General features: G+C 35.9%; 1 protein-coding gene across 7 annotated transcripts in view; it reads left to right on the top strand.

The window, feature by feature from the left end:
* PTPRM (protein tyrosine phosphatase receptor type M) overlaps window positions 1–21068 on the top strand; it is a 469539-nt gene that overhangs the window by 242954 nt on the left and 205517 nt on the right. For all 7 annotated transcript variants that reach the window (XM_051611050.1, XM_051611049.1, XM_051611048.1 and 4 more), the window contains exons 8-11: window positions 6240–6548; window positions 10116–10225; window positions 13975–14176; window positions 18466–18568. In XM_051611050.1, the coding sequence (XP_051467010.1) occupies window positions 6240–6548; window positions 10116–10225; window positions 13975–14176; window positions 18466–18568 (724 nt within the window). The remainder of the gene's footprint in view (window positions 1–6239; window positions 6549–10115; window positions 10226–13974; window positions 14177–18465; window positions 18569–21068) is intronic.

Genomic DNA, 21068 nt, shown 5'->3' with positions numbered 1-21068 from the left:
AGTAATATTTTCCTTTGTTTCTTTGTTTTCCTTCCCTTTGATTCCCTTCTTTTGTAACCCAAATAATGGACAGTATGAAAAATCGTGAGGGTAAAGTGCCCCTTTTCTTACTCTACTCCTAACTACAAAGCAGTTCTTTATATTAACAAATGTGACTGCTCCTTTGGACTGGAGATGCAGCTGTGTAAATCCAACATGTTTCTATTGACTGAAGAAAAAAACAGAAAAAAAGTGTTAAAAAGCTGTGAAACTACACGACTCAAAATCTTGCTCTCAGCAGTTTTTGAGAAATTGGAATTAAAAAGCCCTGATCTGTTAGGTAATTTGATAAAATCATGTGGTGTTTTGAGTACAGAAGAGCTCTTTTTGAACTTCGATCAGTTGTTGAAGAACTCAGATGAAGAATAATTACAGTATAAAAATCACTCCATTCCGTTGTTTGCAAACAACCTCAAATTGTTAGTAGTCATGTATAGATTTGATATAAAAATAAATAAGAATAAGCCAAACAATTAAAATATTTTACCTACTTTGGTGTTTGGTGTTGACTATAGATGTATGCACATCTTGAGATTTGGTTTCTAAAAACAAACCAAACATTGTTACTTTGACAGCAGCTGGCTCATAAGGGATATAGTCTGTTCCCCTGTGGATGAAATGGTATTTCATTGCCTCATGATCCGTGCCTCTAAGGCATAACATAATATCTAGGCTACTGAGGAGTGGCAGAGTATCTTGTTTATTTGGGGGGCTGCAGAGTGAGTAAACAAGTCTGGCTGTATGAACTCTGTAGGGTAGGGTTTTACCAAGTAAGGAGAAACATGGGAGAAATATGGTGTGCATAGATACAGATATAGATAGATAGATAGATAGATAGATAGATAGATAGATAGATAGATAGATAGATAGATAGATAGATAGCTATATAAATTAAAAGTTGTGATCTCCATTGATAAAAAAAATTCAAGTGTTTAATGTTTTAGTGTTTCTGCAGTGAAAAGTGAACTTCCCATGTAATCTCCTCAGCTTTTCTGTTTTGTTCTTCCCTGCAAGATACTTCTGTTTCAGTAAATTGCACTGACAACCTGATCACTTTTATCAGTGCTGGTGAACCATTAGAGCACATGTTTGACTTAAAACACAAATATTCTTGTTTGAAACAAAGCATGTGTCTTAAATTGTCTGCTGAATAAGAGGTAGCCCTGATTTAGCATGTGGAACCAAGGCTGAAGTGTGTATGTGCTTATGTTCTCCATCACTATAGTTTGCAAGGTTTTCATGAAATTGTATGTGATGCCCTCTAGTACTGATGCAGAATACTCTGACTCCCACTTTACTCAGAGCAAATGTATGTGAAAAGATGTTAAGTGATTTGAACAAGACTGCTTAGGCAATCTGTGACAAAGTCTGTACATTTCATTAAGTTTTGTGTATATAAGAGCTGTAGTGGATAGTATCTTAAATCTCAAATACTTCTGTCTTCATCTCAAATTTGTTTATTTTCTTGTTCTGTTCATCCTTCCTCTGGAGGGACAGAAAAGTCCAATCTGGAATTTAAATCACAAGGGTTGTTACAGAGCTAAACCACACTAATAGTTTGCCTAGATGAGAGATATAAATTCTTCATTCCTATTGTTCAGATGTCTTTCAAATAGTATTTAACGTGTACCAGATGTCTGCAGCTACTGGAGTATCATGGAGTGGCAGAGAATACCCATGTTGTTTCTTTCTTCATATCTTATTTCAGTAGGTCTGTGCAGTCTTTGGTGAAAAGACAAAACTTCCAGTCTGAGTTTTCATTCTAAACCCAAGTTTTGATGATCAATGACAGGGTGCTAAAAATACACCTAAATGTCTCTGTGATTCTGAAATTGAGTTTCTGAAAAAGCATTGTGCTTGTGATAAGAGGTAAAGTGTGAAGTTCCAGAGAAATGAGCTGTGAATTGCAGCTGCATTGGAAATTGATCCTGTCTGTCAGTTTCTGCTCCAAATTCTTAGGAAAACTGAGTAGAGCAGAGAAGGAGCCAAGATAACCGATTAAATGGATGCTAAAGTGCCAGGGGCTAGAACCGGGCTTGCTGGTCCCTCAGGTCAGAGCTGCAACTGTCAGACTTCACTGCTTGATACCCTGCTGAAGCTGGCAGGAGAGCAGTATGAAAAATGCTGCAGGCGCCAGCAGGGGAATAGTAAGAACGACTTGGCTAAGCTTCAGGCATGACAGGCGGTGGGCTCCTTTGGGAGGAAAACCTCTTCTCTTATGCATTGGTAGGCCTTATTTTCCCCATTCACCTGATGATTTGTACCAGTGAAGCATAAGAAAATAGCTGGAATACTGAGGAACAGCAGAGGCTCAGCTCATGTGGAGAACTGCAGGGTGAGTGGAGAGGTCTGGCTGAATAAATTCTTTGCAGGTAGGTCTTTACCAAGTAAGGAAAAAAACGAAGGTTCAGCAAATAGCTGTTGTGCTGTGAGGTGTGTATGTTGCATATAATACAATCAGTATCGAATATAAAACTCCTTATTCATCTTCTACTCTAAAAAAAAGATATTTCAGTTGTAATTAGCGCTGTGAAATGACTGATCTCCATGTAGCTATCACTTACCTTACATGATGCAAGGTAACAAGAGCAGACCCTTGCTAGGATGACAGCCTTCAAATACCAAAAGAATAGTTAGTACAAGTCTCTTGAGTACAGCACAAGCATCTCTGTAGAATGCTTTTTCACTTGAAGTTGGGAACTTACCATGGGAAAGTGATAAAAAATTCCTGTAGAAAATAAAATCAGCTAATTGAAGTCATCATGCTGTGGTAATTAATTCAGACTTCCCTTTTAAACCATAGTCATTAGCTGTCATTCTTTCTGTTTTGCTTAACAGTTTTCCTTCCCAAGGTGTCCTGTGTCCTTCATGATGAAAAGCACGTACTTTCCACTGTATTGGAAGCAATGTACTGTGCTGCCAGAACCATATCATATTAAATATTTCCTCTGGGGTATACAATGGTAACCTCCAGAGAAGCTCAGTATTATCTTGATCAAATGGAAAGTTTTTTTTTTATCTTTTGTTGCAATAACTGCTATTTTTCTTGGCTGTTTTGAGCCACACATGTTTTTTAAATCAAAAATTCCATTGTTACCTTAGCCTTTTCCTCTGGATAAAAGTAGACGTGTCTCTTAATGTCCTTCCTGCTTATGAATTCACTGAATTTAACTGGAAAATTTTCATGCACTTGGAAATGTATAGGTCTGTTATGACTGAGAACTCAGCTATATAGCATGCTGAGAACTGATACCCTCAGGTCTGTATTGAAGTTATGTGTGATAAATAAGTGTGGTATTGGAAATAAAAATAAAATAAAGGAAATAAAGCAGTGGCAATTCGGGAATTGGATTTATTTAATGAAATAAGCAATAAAGCATCATCTATTCTCCTAACCATGTCCATTTTGAGACTTCAAAAGTGAGGCTGAGGACACAAATAGGGTGAATTCTTTGAAGTACAGGCCCATATCTTCATAGGCTTTTTCATGGACAAACCTCTTTGGAATTTTTAACCTTACTTTCTCAGTGTGCATCCCCCATAAACCAGCAGTTATCCCAGCAGGTGCATCATATAAGATCTTTCTTTATTTTTCCTTAAATGTCTTTCTCTGCTGTGTCCCTGGGTTTTTTTTTATATCCTACCTCTCCCTTTCTTTCCATTAAGTGCTGTGATTGACTGGTTGATACATTGACTGGTTGACACACTATGCTTACCCCAGGAAGGGGTCGTTAGGACCCTAGCAGTTGCATAATCTCTGAATGAATGGTAAGATAAACAGATATGAGCTGCTTAGCTATTTCATACTATGGCTTACAGAATCAAGTCAGGAATGAAAGCAACCAGGGTATTTGCTTTGCCTGATGAGCTTTATCCTGTGAGTATCAACAGAAGCTGCATTGTCTCCATCTTTTACAATCTAATCTCTTTTTTCCCTTGTCTGTTTTGCTAGAAGTGAAAATGCATTTGTCATTCTTATAGCAATGACTTCAAGATTTAACTAGAGGCCTAACTTGTACTTTTTACTAAGATAACATGACATAATAATATCTTCCTCCTGGGCAGAAATCTTGGCTAGATTTTGATCCTTCTTTTTTTTTACAGTCTCTCTATTTCAGTTTAAAAATGCTGCGATTTAGTTTTATGTCTCTAATAAAACGATTTCTCAGTTCCCCTGTGAATTTTCTGACATGCCTACTATGGAGCTAAACAGACTGTTCCATGTTCCTGCAGTTAGGAGCTTTGTTCAACTACTTAATGTTTTATGTAAGGGTCACCTCAATTTTGTTGTTTTTCTAGTTCTGTGTAGCCCATTTGTATAGCATTACAGTCACACAATACCCATCTAATGTCCTTTGCTAGTCATAGTCTCACCCAAATGAAGAAATGCTTAGAAGCTGATATGAAACCCAAAAAAAGGAAAACTTTTAAAATCACATTTATGTCTGAATTATGCAGAAGTAAATGCTTAAGGACTGACCTTAAGTCTTTGTGGTATGCTTTTCATTAATCTTTATTGCCTTAGCAGTAGAAAATAGCCCAAACACCAGAATTCTTAGCTGGGGTATCTGAGTGTGGAAGCAGGTATATGGTTCTATACTGATTTATCCATGGTGAAGTCAATTTTACCACATAGTCTTGTCACTAGAAAGAAGACTAGGATTGAATTTGTGTCGTTCTGCCATTTTGTCACCAATTGGCAAATACTCTATATTAGTGATCAACACTGTTGGGTAGTCACAATTAATATAAATAAATAAATAAATAAATAAATAAGCTGGAGGCTTTGAAAGGGGATAAAAAAATCCACTTCTTTGTAGATGTTAGAGAGAACAAGCAATTTCTTAACACCTTTTCTTCAAGGAGCTATGATAAATAACTTCAATATCTTTGAAAAAATATTTCAAGCATGCAGGGATTTTGTTAAAAAGTAAAAAGATGAAATCCTGTGTAAATTGTTTAGAACATTCCTAGTGAAGACATGTTGATTAATAAACATGAAAGAGGGAAGATGCATACTAATTTGTTTACATATAAGAGGCTTCTAGCTCATTAGAAGTCTTCTAAGCATTTAACTAGTGAAGCAGTGGATAAGACCAGACATTGTCTTTAATCTTGTTGAGGGCTCCAATATGAAAAAAACCCCAGATTATTGCTAAATATGTGTAATAGCTCTGTTAAGGACAGTGTTTTGAAAAAGTGGGAGATGTGTCAGTGTTTTTGCTTTAATATGGAAGCAGTTTGCATTCACTTTTCTGTCCCAGTTGCTGGGACTGGTAGAACTGAAGAAAATTTAACTTCATTAGCCACAATCTTTGATTCTTGAATCTAGAAATCTGTAAGTTCCTGGCTGTGATTTTTTAGATGTGATTTATGGCTACTTATCAACTGTGAGATTTATGGGAATGCTCAGATGCAGCAGGATATCAGCTGATGTGCCTCCTGTCTATTTCTTTTCATTCTTTGCTGAACCACTACTGCAAACTAAGGTATTTGCACTGTGTATTTTAAATGTGATTTAAAAAAAAAAAAAAAGAAAAAAAAAGAAAAAAAGAAACAAGCTATTAACAACTATTGTTTCTGGTAAAAGAACCCTATGGACTGTTTTAAGGGAAATTAAATATTAACCTGTCCGGGCCAATTGGAGATTGATTAATTGTATTCAGTCTAATGTAAGAATAAGAAATAGCTGAAGAACTACCTAGCAATTTTTTATTGTATAAACAGTCCTGGGAGAATATCACCTGATATTTGTAAGTCTTCTCTAAAATTACCTTTCGTTTATACATACTTGTTTTGTAAAGGTTTTTTGCTCTAAAAGTCTTAATATAAATTAATTTAAAAAAAAAATAAAAATTGGACATACTTATTTTTTTGAAAGGACAGGTAAAAAGCTAAGCATCATTTAAACTGTATCATACAGCATGAGTTTAAGAATAAAAACTATCTGCTATTTTGTTAGCTCTTCATTTTTTATCAAAGGCATTTCTCTCCTTTTCTCATTGTTTGTTTTGTTTTGTTTTTTCCTGATTTTTCAGAGACCTATAGTTTCATTCTTGTTTGCACTATGAGAGGTAAAACACTGAATTTCTGTTTCTGATTATATGTTGTGTTTACAGAACTGTGTAACTTACCAATACTCATGCTACTTAAAATTAGGAATAAATAATGATACCAGTATTATGTTGGTAATTTTGCAGATCCAATGCGTGGGCCACGAAAACTAGAGGTTGTGGAGATCAAATCTAGACAAATCACTATTTGCTGGGAACCATTTGGATATAATGTCACACGTTGCCATCGATACAACCTCACAGTCCATTACCGTTACCAGGCTGGAGGACAAGAGCAAGTGAGAGAAGAAGTAAGCTGGGATACAGAAAGTTCACATCCCCAGCACACAATTACAAATCTATCGCCATACACAAATGTCAGCATCAAATTAGTTCTAATGAATCCCGAAGGACGAAAAGAAAGCCAAGAACTTGTAGTACAAACTGATGAAGATGGTGAGTTTTGTATTTACATATACATTGTACATGCATGCTACCTGATCGTTTATATGCTTTTCTATGTAAGTGCATGTTCTACTCTCTCTAAAATCTGTAACAGATTTTTCACCAACTTCATCATTTTAAAGTCAGTAAAAGGTCCATTAAAAGTGTTATAATGATCTTTTACATAATCTGTAACATTGCACATTATTTAATCATTTCATCATTAAACTCGTAACCTGTGCTTGAGCTATGTTCTGCCTTGTAAAAGTTGCAGTATCAGTTTGAAGACATTTTGGGTGGTTGTCCCAAGTATCTTCATGTAAGCTGTTCTATTGGGTGATATGCTCAGCATAAATATTTGTTCTTGATTTGCAGTTTTGGTTTCTCTAGCTTTGGCTTTCCAGCCACTGGATGCTGTTAGTTGCTTCTTCAGACAATATATTCCATCTACAGACATTTGAATATAGAGATATTCCCTTCCTTTTTTAGTAATTTGTGGCTAATGTGGGATTTTCAGTTCTATTTTTTCTATTTTGAACAATAATGTAATTTGTGTCTTTTTTGAAGCATGGGCAGCATAATTGGCTACTGTGTCTCTGTAATGCTCTAGTAATATTGCATGTAAAGGTTATACCACCCTGCTATGTCCTCTATGATATTATTGTGATTATACATGCAGAGAGTTTACTGGAGCTCTCTTAGCTACCATACCAAAATAGGACTTCCTCTTTGAATTGGTCATGCACCAGGTTCAGTTTCACCTCTCCAGAATATTTCTGTGCTGAGGTGTAGCTCTTTTGCGCCCTCTACAAGTGTACCTTAATTATCTGACCTTGCTTTTAGCCATTTTAAAGTGCAAACTGTTCAACAAATGAATGGCTTTATGTAACAGAACTGCCCTCCTCCCATTTTTATCATCTGCAATATGAACAGGAATGGCTTTGTATTTTCTTCCAGATCAATGACAGATTTATTGCAAACAGACTGGAAAGATTTCTAGAAAAAAAATTCAGCAATGATGAGTTCCTCTTATAATAAATAGTTGAAGTCTGTCATTTAAACCACTAAATAATTTAATATATGCTTTATTTGTTTTGTGTACTATTAATTTCTAATCAAAATATATGAGGGAATAAATTAAACAATTTAGGGGTGCACAGTTGCTAATGCAACAGATTTGACAGAGCATAGCTAACAATGTGCTGTCATCCTCTAATTTTGATTAGGTTCGGTTGTAGGATGACAAAGCTAAAGACCTTGTTATCTGGGCTGTTCAGGTATTTTCTCTAAAACGTTGCATAATATTCCATGCCCTCTGAAACTTTATAATACTCCAAGACCTGTTAAAAACCACCATCAGTGATTGAGAGGATACCTTGAACAAAAAAATAAAACTTTTTTGTGTTACATTTTCAGCAAGGTACATAAATCTAGATGTTACACAACAGAATATGCTGACTCAAGTAGTCATCCTAATTTTTTAAATCACACAGTTGTGTAGGTTGCAAGGGACCTCCAGAGCTCATTTAGTCCCACCTTTTGCTCAGAGATCAAGTGAGAGCAGACTGCTCAAGGTCTTGAACAGTTGAGTGTTGAGTATTTCCAAAGATGGATATCCCACAACCTCTCTAGTTAACCTCTGCCTCATGGCATAACTCCTCAAAGTTTATGGCCTTCAGATAATTTTAGAGGATTACTACAGTGTTTTCCCATAGTTACAACTTATTTACACTATACTTAATTCCTCTCCTTTTATACATAAGTCATTAACCCCATAATTCCAAAGGAGTTTTGCCCATTCTCTCCTACTTGGAAGCAAGATTTAGTGCCCAGACTTAAGGCTACCCTAAAGGCATAATCTTACCTGGTCCCTAAAGAACTAGTAGGCCAATTCAGAAACAATCACCTGCATCCTTGGAGCTTCCCCTCAATAGAGCAAGCACCTCTGAGGAGAGCTATGAAGAGGTAACTGTAAAGTCTCAAACCACGTAAACTCCCAGACCAACAGCATGGAATAGGAGGAGGATAGTGGTCTACCACACCTAGCAACTGGAAGGAGTTACTAAATGTCTTGCTTGCACATCTTCCTATGCTTTAGCCTTCCAGTAAATCTCAGTGACAGGTCTGAGAAGTTATTTCAACCCCTGCAGCAAGTAGTTTCCACCTTCTTTCTCTAGCATGTGGAAAATGTTAAGTGTATCTTATCTGGGAAGACCTTATAGCGGCCTTCTGGTACCTGAAGGGGCCTACAGGAAAGCTAAGGAGGGGCTTTTCACCAGAGAGGGTAGTGTTAGGACAAGGGGTAATGGTTTTAAACTGAAAGAGGGGAGATTTAGGTTAGACATCAGGGAGAAATTCTTCACCATGAGGGCAGTGAGGTGCTGGAATAGGCTGCCTAGGGAGGTTGTGGAAGCCCAGACCCTGAAGGTGTTTAAGGCCAGGTTGGAGGAGGCTTCATGCAGTCTGGTGTAGTGTGAGGTGTCCCTGCTCATAGCAGGGAGGTTGGAACCTGATGATCCTTAAGGTCCCTTCCCACCTTAACTACTCTATGATTCTATGATCTTCTTAATGGATTTTCTCAGGCAGTTTGTGGAAAAGTGCTAACCCATCAATGCCGGCTGCCTCACAACAGTCCTGTGTGCTTTTTTTAGAATTTTCCTTCCACATTCCATTGCAAGTGTTGTTACAAAAAGAAAATTGCAGATATATATGCCTGTACTGTTAACACACCTCATTCTCTGAAAACTGCATTGGGAATAAAGTAATTGTTGCAGAACAAACAGGAAACAAAAGCAGATACTCGAGAGAGGTTGAGACACCTTTTATCAGAATCTTCTGACGTCTCATAAATCAAGAGACTTTAAAAAAATTAATAATGTCAGATTTTCAGTTGGTCTGCTTCATAATTTCCTTATGTCCATCCTGTTGTAGGTCTTAGGCCTGATGTCAGTGAGCATCACTGTTCTGTGCAACATGAGGCTTGTCTTTCCAAGCTATCAATTCTAGCTCATTCAGTTGAAACTATACCTTGTTACTTCAGTGCTTTTCCATTTTCATCTATGAATATTTCATATGTTTATCACCCTGGGACAATAATATTATTGATAATTGGGTATCACAAGAAGATTCTATTTCTAAGAATTTATATTTGAGTTATTGCCTTTTAAAATCTGAATTGTGCTTTTATTTCATCAATAGTGTTTTACTGGAAAAGCTCACTAATTCCTTCTTACACTGAAGGTGACAATTATATGTCCTTAATGGCACTATCATGTTAAATAAATAATTCTCCTCCTGAGCTATACTGATCTTTGCTTTAGTCTTGGGGAAATAATAGTGGGTGCTATATGCAATTGAGATAGTTTACTCAAAAAGGTTATATATGTTTATATATGATCTGTTTAAAAATTCACCAAATGCTGCAGAATATGCTCTGTATCTCAACAAGAGATTGAGACATGATGGATGGCTGGCTGGCTGGCTGGCTTTTATACCTCAACAGTACTAACATTAACCAGAGTGTCCCCTTCTGAAGCTTTTCTCAAGACAGCTTTTTCTCCTTTTTTTTATATCCATTAGTCCCGAGTGCTGTGCCACTGGAATCCATTCAAGGAACTACCTTTGAAGAGAAGATTTTTCTTCAATGGAGAGAGCCAGCACAAACATATGGTGTGATTACTTCGTATGAGGTACTTAGCATTTTGCCATGTTTTAATTTTAATATATAGTTTTGATTTTCAAAAGTGCGTAATTAGTAAGGAAATTTTAAATGGGATTTTATTTCCAATTTCTGTCAAATGTATTCTTTTTGAAGTTAGTAGCACTTACAAAGTAATAAAATCAAGTATATAATATAGCTGTGAATTGCTGCAGGACCCAGAATGTCCCTGGGTTATCAGCTCTAAGAAAACTGCTGGTTCTAGAACCTTGTGATATAGTATTCTGTCTAATAATATGGATCAATATTTAAAAGATTGAAAGACAGGCCTTAGGGAATTTTTTTTAAAAATAGAGACGTAACACAGTGGTGACAGTCAACATCACATTTAGAAAAACTCATTACAGGAAGCCTATTGTAATAGAAACAAACAGGCATAATTTTAAAAAATCTAGAAGTTTAGAAATGTAAATTCAACAAAATTATATGCTGTTAGATGTCTAAAAACTGCTGCTTTTCTCATGTGGAGCCTCTGCCTGAATACCTTTTAGAAAAATTGACAATAGACTGCACATATTAAGCTGTCAGACAGTAATCACTGTTAAGCTTCTTACCTGACCTTACTACAAAATTGGTATTGAAATGCTTTGTTTAAAAAGAGAAGAAGCACACCTAAATGTAAAAGAAAAGTTAAATTTAATGGCAACCTATTGATACTGTTTTGAAAACTATATTATTGCAAGAGAGTAAAATGTTATGAACAAGTATGGATTGTTTTTTCACAAAGCTAACTAATTTCTAGCTAGCTCAACAGTTGCCTATCTTCAGGAATCAGAATGTTTTAGTTAGCATGTTAATGTTTTTACTGATGTTAGGCTTTATGTCCGTAGAACACACACAGTGTTGAATCATCTTTCTGCTTATAAATATGCATGCATGTCTAGTTACATTGCCCAGGAGTACTGTATATGTATATGCATATGCAAGTCATTCTTGAATATATATAGATACATAGCTTAATGTAATGGGAGTTTTGTAGGTCTATTCAGAGGTGAAAAAGAATCACTTGGCCAGACTTTCTAAGGTAGCTGAGACTCTGCAAGCCTCTGAACATCAAAAGAATGTAGCATTCCAGCAGTGAGGAGAATATAAAAAATACTGATAACTTACACTATTTATCCAATAAACCTCAAAGCAGAGATGGGGAGAGAGCAAGGCAGTCACTTAAATTAGAATCTTGATTTAAATTGCTTTTAAGTAAAAGATACCAGCAGACTGGTGCATCCGACCTTGTTCAACACACATCAATTCAGTTCCAGTTAGGCGGCTGAATATAAGCAGACACCTAGTTGCTGATGACTTGTCAAGACTTTTTCTCCCCTGATCTTTGCTTGTAAGCCTAAAGTGTATCATAAAGTTTTTATAAATATGTCTGACAAACTACCTGGAGACCAACAAATACAGTAAATTACGGGGACTTTCACCTCTTTTAAATGTATACTTTAGCTGATATATAAAAGTACACTTCAGATATATTTTAGTTAACTGAAGTAGCTCACAGGATAAGATCCAGACAAGTCAGATGAAATTAAGGCACCTGTGTTTTATAGGCTGTTTTAGATTATCCATGATGTCTCAGTAGGTACCTCTCTGGCTGATCTCTGTACTGTCAAGCTAATGCATCCAGCACAGCTCCAAATCACCCAAGCTTAAGAAGTGAGGTGTCCAGCTCCTGTCTACACTTTGTTGTAAGCCAAAGCTTAGACAGAGAGGAATCTGAGCCTTGGCTGTGTGTACATCCACAGTTCTGATCTAAAAATCAAGAAACAACATAATGACAAATTACACCATTTTGCTTCCGTATCACCAGTACAGGTTCACAGTTGTAGGAATAAAGGGGTTAGTCCGTTGGGCAAGATTTCATTTGAGTTTGATAAAAACAATCAAGATCCAGTGAGAAAGTGCCCTTTTTTTTCTCTTCACTGCAAAGCTGAACTGGCGTCAGCAATGGTAGTCATAAGAAGTTATATTAAAAAAAAAAAAAAAAAGTAGAAACAGTATTACAAGTATGAGTAAAATACAGAAACAGTGTAAGTTCATTTTAACCAGGCAAAATATTTTTTTCACATGTTCTTGGTGATCCGTGGAAGAACTTATTTCAGGACAGAACATTAGCCACTTAGTTATCTAATCACTGAACACTGGAAAAAAAAAAAAAAAAAAAAAGAAAAGAAAGAATCTAACAGACTGCAAGGTCTTCAGTAGGTTGGTATCACTTTGAATAAAACTTGAGTGAGATTTTGGAATATATGGTTAAGAATCACAGAAATATAGAAAACAGAGTTAAAGGGAGCTGCAAGAGGTCATTAACTCACATCTGTGGCAAAACAGGATGAGCACAGTTGCAATATAGTTGCCCAATCTGTCTTTTACAATCACCAAAAGAAGCTATGACCCACTTTCCCACAATGACATAGCAAGATTTACCATCAGAAAGGGAGATTCTTTTGGGCAATATGTAACCTTTATTTCTTTACTGATAAAAGTTCAGATATTTGATAGTGCAATCTTCTATCTTTTGTTACATTAGGAAGCTTAGTTGAGTGGTTTTTAAGGGACTTTCAGTTCAATTTATGGATGGGGAGTTGTAGAGGATCTGCTTATATCTACCAAAGTAATGTCGGGGTTTATCTAGATGGTGTCAGAGTTTTTATTACTAATTTTCAGTACTTTATTGCTGTTATATTACATAGGTCACATAGAAATAAATTTTCATTATGTCTGAGGTTTTAGGAAATTGCAACTGTTAGAGATGTGTAATGCTGATACTTGATGTTTCTATGTATTGTTTTTTATGTCTTCTTAATTGTAATTATATGGAATAGATATAGCAAAAAAAGAATGTCAGTTATCACTTTATATAATAAGAATGTTGGAATTATTCACATACACATGAAACTTTAAAAGTAAAAAGGAAGGATTAATCATTTTTACTTTTTTATTTCTTAATGGATTTCTTATTTTTAAATTCTCATTACTGTGCATGGAAATTAGTAATTAATAGAAAAAATCTGGATCAAGTTTTACTGTGAACTTAAATTAATATTTCTAATCAAAACTAAAAATACTGCTTGAATCAAAGAAGCCACTGAGGATACAATATACACTCTGCATATATTACTTAACATTTTATCTCCTTTCCTCCAAATGAGAATCTCACCTAGATGCAATATAATTACATGAAAATTTTCAAATTAGCAATTGCAATAGCTAGACTTCCTACTAAAATACAAGCTGTACCCACTTTCTGAGACATTTGCCTTAAACTGCCCTTTCAGATAATCTTTTTCAGAGCAAAGTGTAATTATACTGAAGTCAGTTGGATCTGAAAGCTACACCTTCAGTTATTTGCTTATCTATTTTGACTTGGTTGTTTTGGTGGTGTTATTGTTGCTGATCAAGACCCCCTGCAAGATTAATTAAAAAAATGACACTGGTAAAGCCAGCATCTTGAAGGAATTAATGTAAGCCTGACCCCATCCTTTAGACTTGTAATCTAGCTGCCTCTAAGTCTCTGTATCTATAAAAGTAATAACTCATGCCAGTTATAGCTGAGTTTCTGTGTTCCTTCATGGGATTCGGGATTTGAATAGTGTAAGAGAGTAAGATAGCTTATCATAAGATGTCTGACAGTGCATATATCAGAAAGGTTTACTGGGTAAAGATGAAATCTCTGTCCATCTGCTCAAGGCAGTTTATAACTTTCTTATTCTTTTGCAGATCACCTTCAAAGCAGTCAGTTCCTTTGACCCAGAAATAGATTTATCCAATCAAAGTGGACGAGTCTCAAAGCTAGGGAATGAGACGCACTATCTGTTTTTTGGACTGTATCCTGGCACTACCTACTCTTTCACCATCAGAGCTAGCACAGCTAAAGGCTTTGGACCTCCAATCACAAATCAGTTCACCACTAAAATATCAGGTACTTGATTAAAGAATTTTGTTGTTTTCTTATGATAATGACATGGGCAATAGTTTTGTTGTTTACTTGTTCTTTAGGACTTAACTAGCAGCAAATTGAAAAAGTAAGATACTGCTTCATCCATGAAGATGTCAAAGTGACAGACATTAACATATCTGAAAAACCTCCAAGTGCTTAAATATCAGCTCGTACTTTGAAATTCCTATTCATAACTATCTTATCACCCGAGCAACCCTATGAATTATGTGCCTGCAGTCAGTGCCAGCTGCTGTAGCAACATTTAGCATAGGGTTTTTTGGACATGGGGATGAGGGTTCCATTCAGAGCTTAGTCAGCCTTGACATGATTCTAAATTAGTACAGTAACGGTGCTGGAAAATCTTTTTAATGAGCCATGAACAATTGAGAGTGGAGCAGAAATACTATGTCTAGCACTTGCTTAGAAAGTGTAGCTAACTGCCAGCCTGCATATGTTCCTAGCAGGCATGTGGACTGAAGTGGATATGAAGCTGTATTAGACAAGAACATCAGGACTAGTGGTTTTCAGATAACAGCAACATGTCTCTGTCACTTCTGCAGATCCATGAACAATATTTTAAAGCCCTCCCAGAGGCAGAGAAACACTTCATTTCTCTAGCTGATAGGCTGCAATATTATTACATGCTCTAACGATGCCTCCTCAATAATATTTACAGAAAATTACCTTATCTATTTGTGGTCAACTTTGCTTTTCAGAAAGGATAACAGAAGGCATTTGGGTACAAAATATTTTGTCTCTTTTATTGTCATTCTTTTTACTTTTCCCCATCACTCATTTTCTGTCTTCCCTGGAATGGAAAAAAGTCAGAAATGTAAATAGAAAATACAGCAATTTATTTTCTTTTTTTTTTTTTTGCTATAGGAAAAGGCAGTTAATTCAAGGTGGAAGTTGTTGCCATAGAAAGGTGGTTGTAAAGAAAAAATGATTGCTAATTTTCAAGCTAGAAAATTATCCTCTGTAAGAAGTCAAACACTGATCAGTAACGATGGGGTTCAATGTTCATCCCGTTTCCTGTACTGAAGAGAAAGTTTCTCTGTCAGAATAGCAAGACTTGATATGAACTAGGATGGCAGTCAGCCCCTATTAGAATGAGAAAGGCAGGAGGCTACTGAGGGTGGAGGTGAATCTGGCATTTGGAAATAGTGCTGGATCGTAAATAGTTGTTCTTTTCTGAATTTGATACGTCACCAACTAAAACTCACGAGTGTAAACAGAGCTTTCAGGCATGCTTGGGAATGAGATTAACTTCCAGGCTACCATGTAGCAAGGTTCTGCAGGCTGCCTTGTCTGCATCCCACTCTCATTACTTCATGTTAGTCACTGTACTAACAGGGAATGGTTATGACTTGTCTTTGGGTAGTTAAAGCCAATCTTCTGATAAATTTAAAATAGAAGCAGAATGTGTCCATTTCTTAGTATGGCTGAAAAATAACAAGTGAAAAATTAGCTTTTAAACATGGTACCTGCTTAGCAGTGCTGTTTGCCTGTGATCTCATTGTCTCACTGCAAAGCTTGGAGGCACTTGATGTGGCCAGTGCTCTCTGTTTGGGAAAGATGCAAAGCAAGAATGCTGAACCTTTGTGGACAGAAGGTTTCACTATTTTTTAGAACAGATGAGGTGGCAACACTGCATTCTGACCAATTTCTGAAGCCAGTCATTGCATTTTAATTTGTCTGACTCTAGACTGTATTTTCATATTAATAAAATGCTCTTAGTTTCCAGTCTTAAGTGTTTGAGTAGTACTATTCTGTACCATGAATAGCTGCCATGTTTCATTCTACAGTTGTGTGACTGGCACTGATGAAGTGATCTGTCTGTAAATATGTATTACCAAAGCCAGAGCTCATTGCAGTGTCTGCTAATCAAAATCGATGGGCACTCCATTAGAAGACTCTTTTCTATTGTATATAATAACTTTGTGAAAAGTCAGCTGTGCCGGCTAAATTTTGTATGCTGGCTTTCATACAGAGAAGAATGTCAACCGTTTCAGGAACATGGCTGCCATAATGAAAAATTCCAGTGAGTGGTACATTGCTGAAGTGCTTTCAAACAGGGATTTAAATATTTAGCAAGAAGAGAGACGTTACTTTGAAAATCTGTCCAGATTTGGGCAATTTGTAAATCCTGCAGTTTGCACACAAGTGGTAGAAACTTGACAGAACTGAGCAGCAAATGTCACTGTAGATGCCATACTTGCTCAATAAAGTTCACAAAGCTTTTAGAACCTTTGTTGTGTGTTCATGTGGCCCAGCGCAGATAACAGAGTCTCTAAGGGGCTGACTTTTTAGTGCATCTGAGCTTTCTGCTGCTGAAGACCATGGTGTGGAATTGCAAAAACTATGAACAGAAAAAGCATCTCCTTTTTTGTCTGTTTATTGATAAGCTCCTTCTTTATGTATGGGCAGTGGAGAAGAGGAAGAGTCCTAACACAGACAGGAGAAAAGTGTAAGAATAGATAATACACAAATATCTGTGGAGAGAAGAAAAAGTAGCCAGGATTAAAAGGTGGGACTTAGGAACCACAACTCATATCCTGGGCAGGAAGAGATTTTTTGTGCAGAAAGATTAAGGTTAGTAAAGAGTGCAAGTAGAGACCTAGGAGTCATAAGTTAGGAAAATGAAGATTACTAGACTTGTTAAGATGTGGGCAGGAGACCAAAGGCAGGAACTGTCAGTATTCCAGAAATGTTCAGAGTTCATACAGCTTTCTGGAGATGGAGTTACTCTACTCTTCCCTTATTTTCAGGATGGTCAACTTGAGAGTGAGACATTATGTTGACAAGTTCAGGGTATTCAATACTGCAGGACAGTAATGTGGAAACTGTTTCTGAATCTTTAAAGTACTGTGAAATATCATGCCATTAGGCTCCTTAAAGTGGGTACCCAAATTACTTTAAATTATTAGACTAAATGTTTCTGTCTTATACCAAGGACTATAAACAGAACAAAACCTTCATGGCTTACAAGGAGGTCTTTGAAGATTTTTTTTTTATTATTTGTGAAGCTTTTCAAAACTGGTGAATATCAATACAAAACAATGAATCTGTTCATGTTTTCGCAGCAGACTGAAGAGTTGTGGACAAAAGGGTTAATGCAATGGTTACTTATAGGGCAATATGCATAAAGGAAAGAGAAATTCGTATACCTTTCAAATAGATGCAGCCGCTACTGAGAAGGTGAAAAAGACTGGAAAATACATTTGAAAGAAAGACTCACACTGTTGGAGCTATTTAATTTGCCAGAGGAGCCTAGAGGTTGATATTCTCTGTATGTGGAGTATAACAGATTCTTGAGTAACATCATCAGTATGGTATACAAAATATCCAGTGGCTGGAAGATGAACGTAAACAAGCTGAGGTGCCAAGTAGGTCTCCGTGTTCAAGTTGAGGTATAATTAGCCATTGGAAGAACCTGCTAGAGAGAAGATGATCTCTCCTGCCAAATCTATTTTCTTTTCCAAGCAGGAATTAGTTTAGGGAAGTTCACTACCCTACATTAATCCTGTGGTTAGAAAATATCATAGTAATCACCACTTCCTGCTTCTATTGCCTTTAAATCTGTTAATTGTGTATCATTGTGAACAACTGGAGAGTAAATACACAACAGACTGTTAAAAAACTGCTTAACAGAGCAGCCTTCCATCCAGTAGAATGATAAAAATGTGACTAGATGAAAAAAGCAGCAACAGAGTTTGAAAAAGTGCTGTTGAGTGTGGCTTCAGACTAAGATATGCTCTCATGGTGATAATGCTGCTTAATTATTGTAATTGATGTCTGTGGTGGACAATAGACCTAGGACAGTTAGAGCACTATTTAGAATTCCAAGAATGACAAATACTGAGAGTGCATCCTAATACCACTAATATTCTGAGAAAGCTGGGCGGAGTTTTAAACATATAGTCACTTCAGCATGCACACTTGCAGATGCTTGAGATAACTTTTAATTTCCAAGTCATGGATTCTCAATACTCTGCAAATTTACTCCTACTGATGTCTGTTTCCTGTCTTGAGATTGGCAGTGAGCTGAGATTTCTTTGTTTGTTGGGGGCTTTTTTGTGTTGTTGTGGGGTTTTTTTCTGAAGTTATTTAACAGTTGTCTCACACTTGTGTCATAACAAAAAGCATCTTAGACCTATAACACTCTCTTTATATCGGAAGAAGTCTTTAAAATTCCCCATTCAAATAAAGACACAGCTCTTGAAAAAGAAGTACAGAAATAATTATTATTTTTGCCTCTTTTCTTATTCTAGCACCCTCTATGCCACCATATGAACTTGAAACACCTTTGAATCAAACTGACAGCACTGTGACAGTCTTGCTGAAACCTGCACAGAGCAGAGGCGCTCCTGTCAGGTACTGGGGGGAAAATCTTTATAAAATTAAAACCAAATTGATTAATTTCTTGAACATGTTTTCTGGGGATTTTCTACACAGCAATCAGTGTCTAAATTCATGTCTATATTAGCTCTAATTAAATTAAATAACTGAAGAAAATGGAAGTGCTTTGATGTTGAGTGTTCGTGTATTGTTTAAAGGATTTGATCCAGATGCAAGTGGCTTGTTCTTTGAAGATAAGGAACAAAGCCATAGTTCTGTCATGTGGGTGGCTTCTTTAAGGTAATTGCTTACTGCAGTGTTATGAGTTAAAGGGCATATCACGTTTTTTATGCTGAGCTACTGTCTTTAATATTCACTCTTCTTGTTTACTTCACAAATTTAAGATAATCAACTCCTGGTAAGTTAGCCAATTTAAAAAATATGTTCTGTAACATTCATGAAGTATTTACATTTAATTGACCAAAATAGCAGAAAAAAACAAACAAACAAACAAAAAAAAAAACACACACAAAAAAACAAACACAAAAAAAAACCCCAAACCCCTAAAACCTAGAAAACCAGTAGCTCACATTCTTTGGTGTTATATATACCTAATAATGAATTTCCAATTTGTAGAGATTTGTTTCAACACCATATACACTGTACTGTATAAGTCCTTCATGATGAGAATAAAAGATGCCTGCTTTTCAGTGAAGAAAAGAGAGGATTGGTCAGATTATTTTGAATGAGAGGGAGTAATGAGCTCAATATTCTGAATAAATAAAAATATGGATGAGACAAATACAGGTTTTTCAAAGATTTGGGATGACTTTCCTTTTGGCTAATCATGTAACATAAAAAATTATTAATTGTTTTGTTTCTGTAGGAAGAGTTTCTACCTATAGTGAATGAATATAAACTGTTTTCACAATGATGCTAAAGTTTTTGTTAATTTCATTTTGTCTGGGTAGTACAGCTCTGGTATATTCAATACAAGTGAATGAAAACAAATGTTCTACGTTATTCTTCAGAATATTCAGTATTTCATAAAATTAATTTTTTACTATTCAACATGTTTATTGTTGCATTATATATAGTATATATGTAGGTCTACATGCCATCCTCTTGATCAGAAAACTTTTAAAACATAAAATGTAATGCTTTGGGGAAGTCCGAACCAGCTGAGAAAAAGCCAGAAAGCAAGAAAAGCAGATTTAATGAAATTGTTTGATCTAGCAGATTAAATCAGAAACAGAATTATTTGATGTTTGTCTTACTTTATCTCACAAAGCTATATTGTAGTCCTGAATTCAAACATCCGGCTTAAAATAACAATTTCAGTCATTTTTGTTTAAACACAACATTTTAGCCCATTAATAAAAAAACAATTTCATTCCTTTTATCTACATCATGAACTAAGGATGACTGACTTGTATAGCAGTAGTGACATATCAGAAACTTCCCTGGCAATAGAAAAGAGCTAGTTAGGAGATTAAAGTGTGCCAAATAGGGGGATGAGTGGTTAGGAAAATAGGAGGAGAGATTTAAAGCAACATGAAGCTATAGAATTGACAGATGAGCACACAGCAGCAAATGGTCTTTTGTAACAGGTCTTAAAACTCACTGCAAACTCACGATGTAAATACTCAGTGAAGCAGAGTGAAAATTAAAGTGAGAATTACTTAACACTTTAAACATTTGTGCATTACACTCTCAAGTACACTGACATTGCATACCTTGCAGAACACATTCTGCATATGGATTTTATCATCTTAATTTATATTCATTGGGTGTTAAAAGTTTAGTCATACTTCATTTATGTACACCACTAGGCAAGATGCCTTGTCTATTGATTCTGCTACTACTACAGCCTTGGTTAATGCAGATTTTTGAAACTACACTAAACTTGCAGTGTAAATGATTGTTGTTGTTTTATTGATCAATGCATCAGCCATGTCACATAAAGCTTTAATTTCTGAGATGGATAAGGAGAGCACAAATTCTATGATTCAAGTCTACAAAGCCAATACCTGAGGTAATTCCTAATTCCACCTTATGTCTGATTAAATTGTTCTTCTCTACTTAAATATGAAAAATCCCAATACCTTCTTTAGAATCTGCACACAGCCACAACAACATAAAGGAAGAGACAGGGCAATGCTGATTGTTTAAATGTTGATTCAAATGTGGACTTTATAGAAGTGTTCAGGAAGCTCTGTGTGCAGTGATTAAGTACCCATTAATCGTGAAGACCCAATGGCATTCCGTGTTGCTTTAGAATTCATAATGCTGGACATGATTAAAATGTACTTTGTCAGAGTTTTAATACAACAAATGCTGCTTGCTTTGTCTTCAATTTCAGGTCCAGCAGATTCTATGGTTGTTGCTGTGCATATTTCAAGATTATTTTGGAATTATGGATGTTCAAAGCAGTAATGCATTCAGTAATTATAGATGCATGCATTTCTTTAACAGCTGGCCAAGTTATTTTGATTTTTAGAATTCCTGTAATTTGCAGGGCTTTTTTTTTTTTATT

The sequence above is a fragment of the Apus apus genome, chromosome 2 (assembly GCF_020740795.1).
Source record: "Apus apus isolate bApuApu2 chromosome 2, bApuApu2.pri.cur, whole genome shotgun sequence".
NCBI lineage: Eukaryota > Metazoa > Chordata > Aves > Apodiformes > Apodidae > Apus > Apus apus.
Note: the sequence above shows the minus strand (reverse complement) of the source record. Positions and strands in the feature narration are given on the sequence as shown.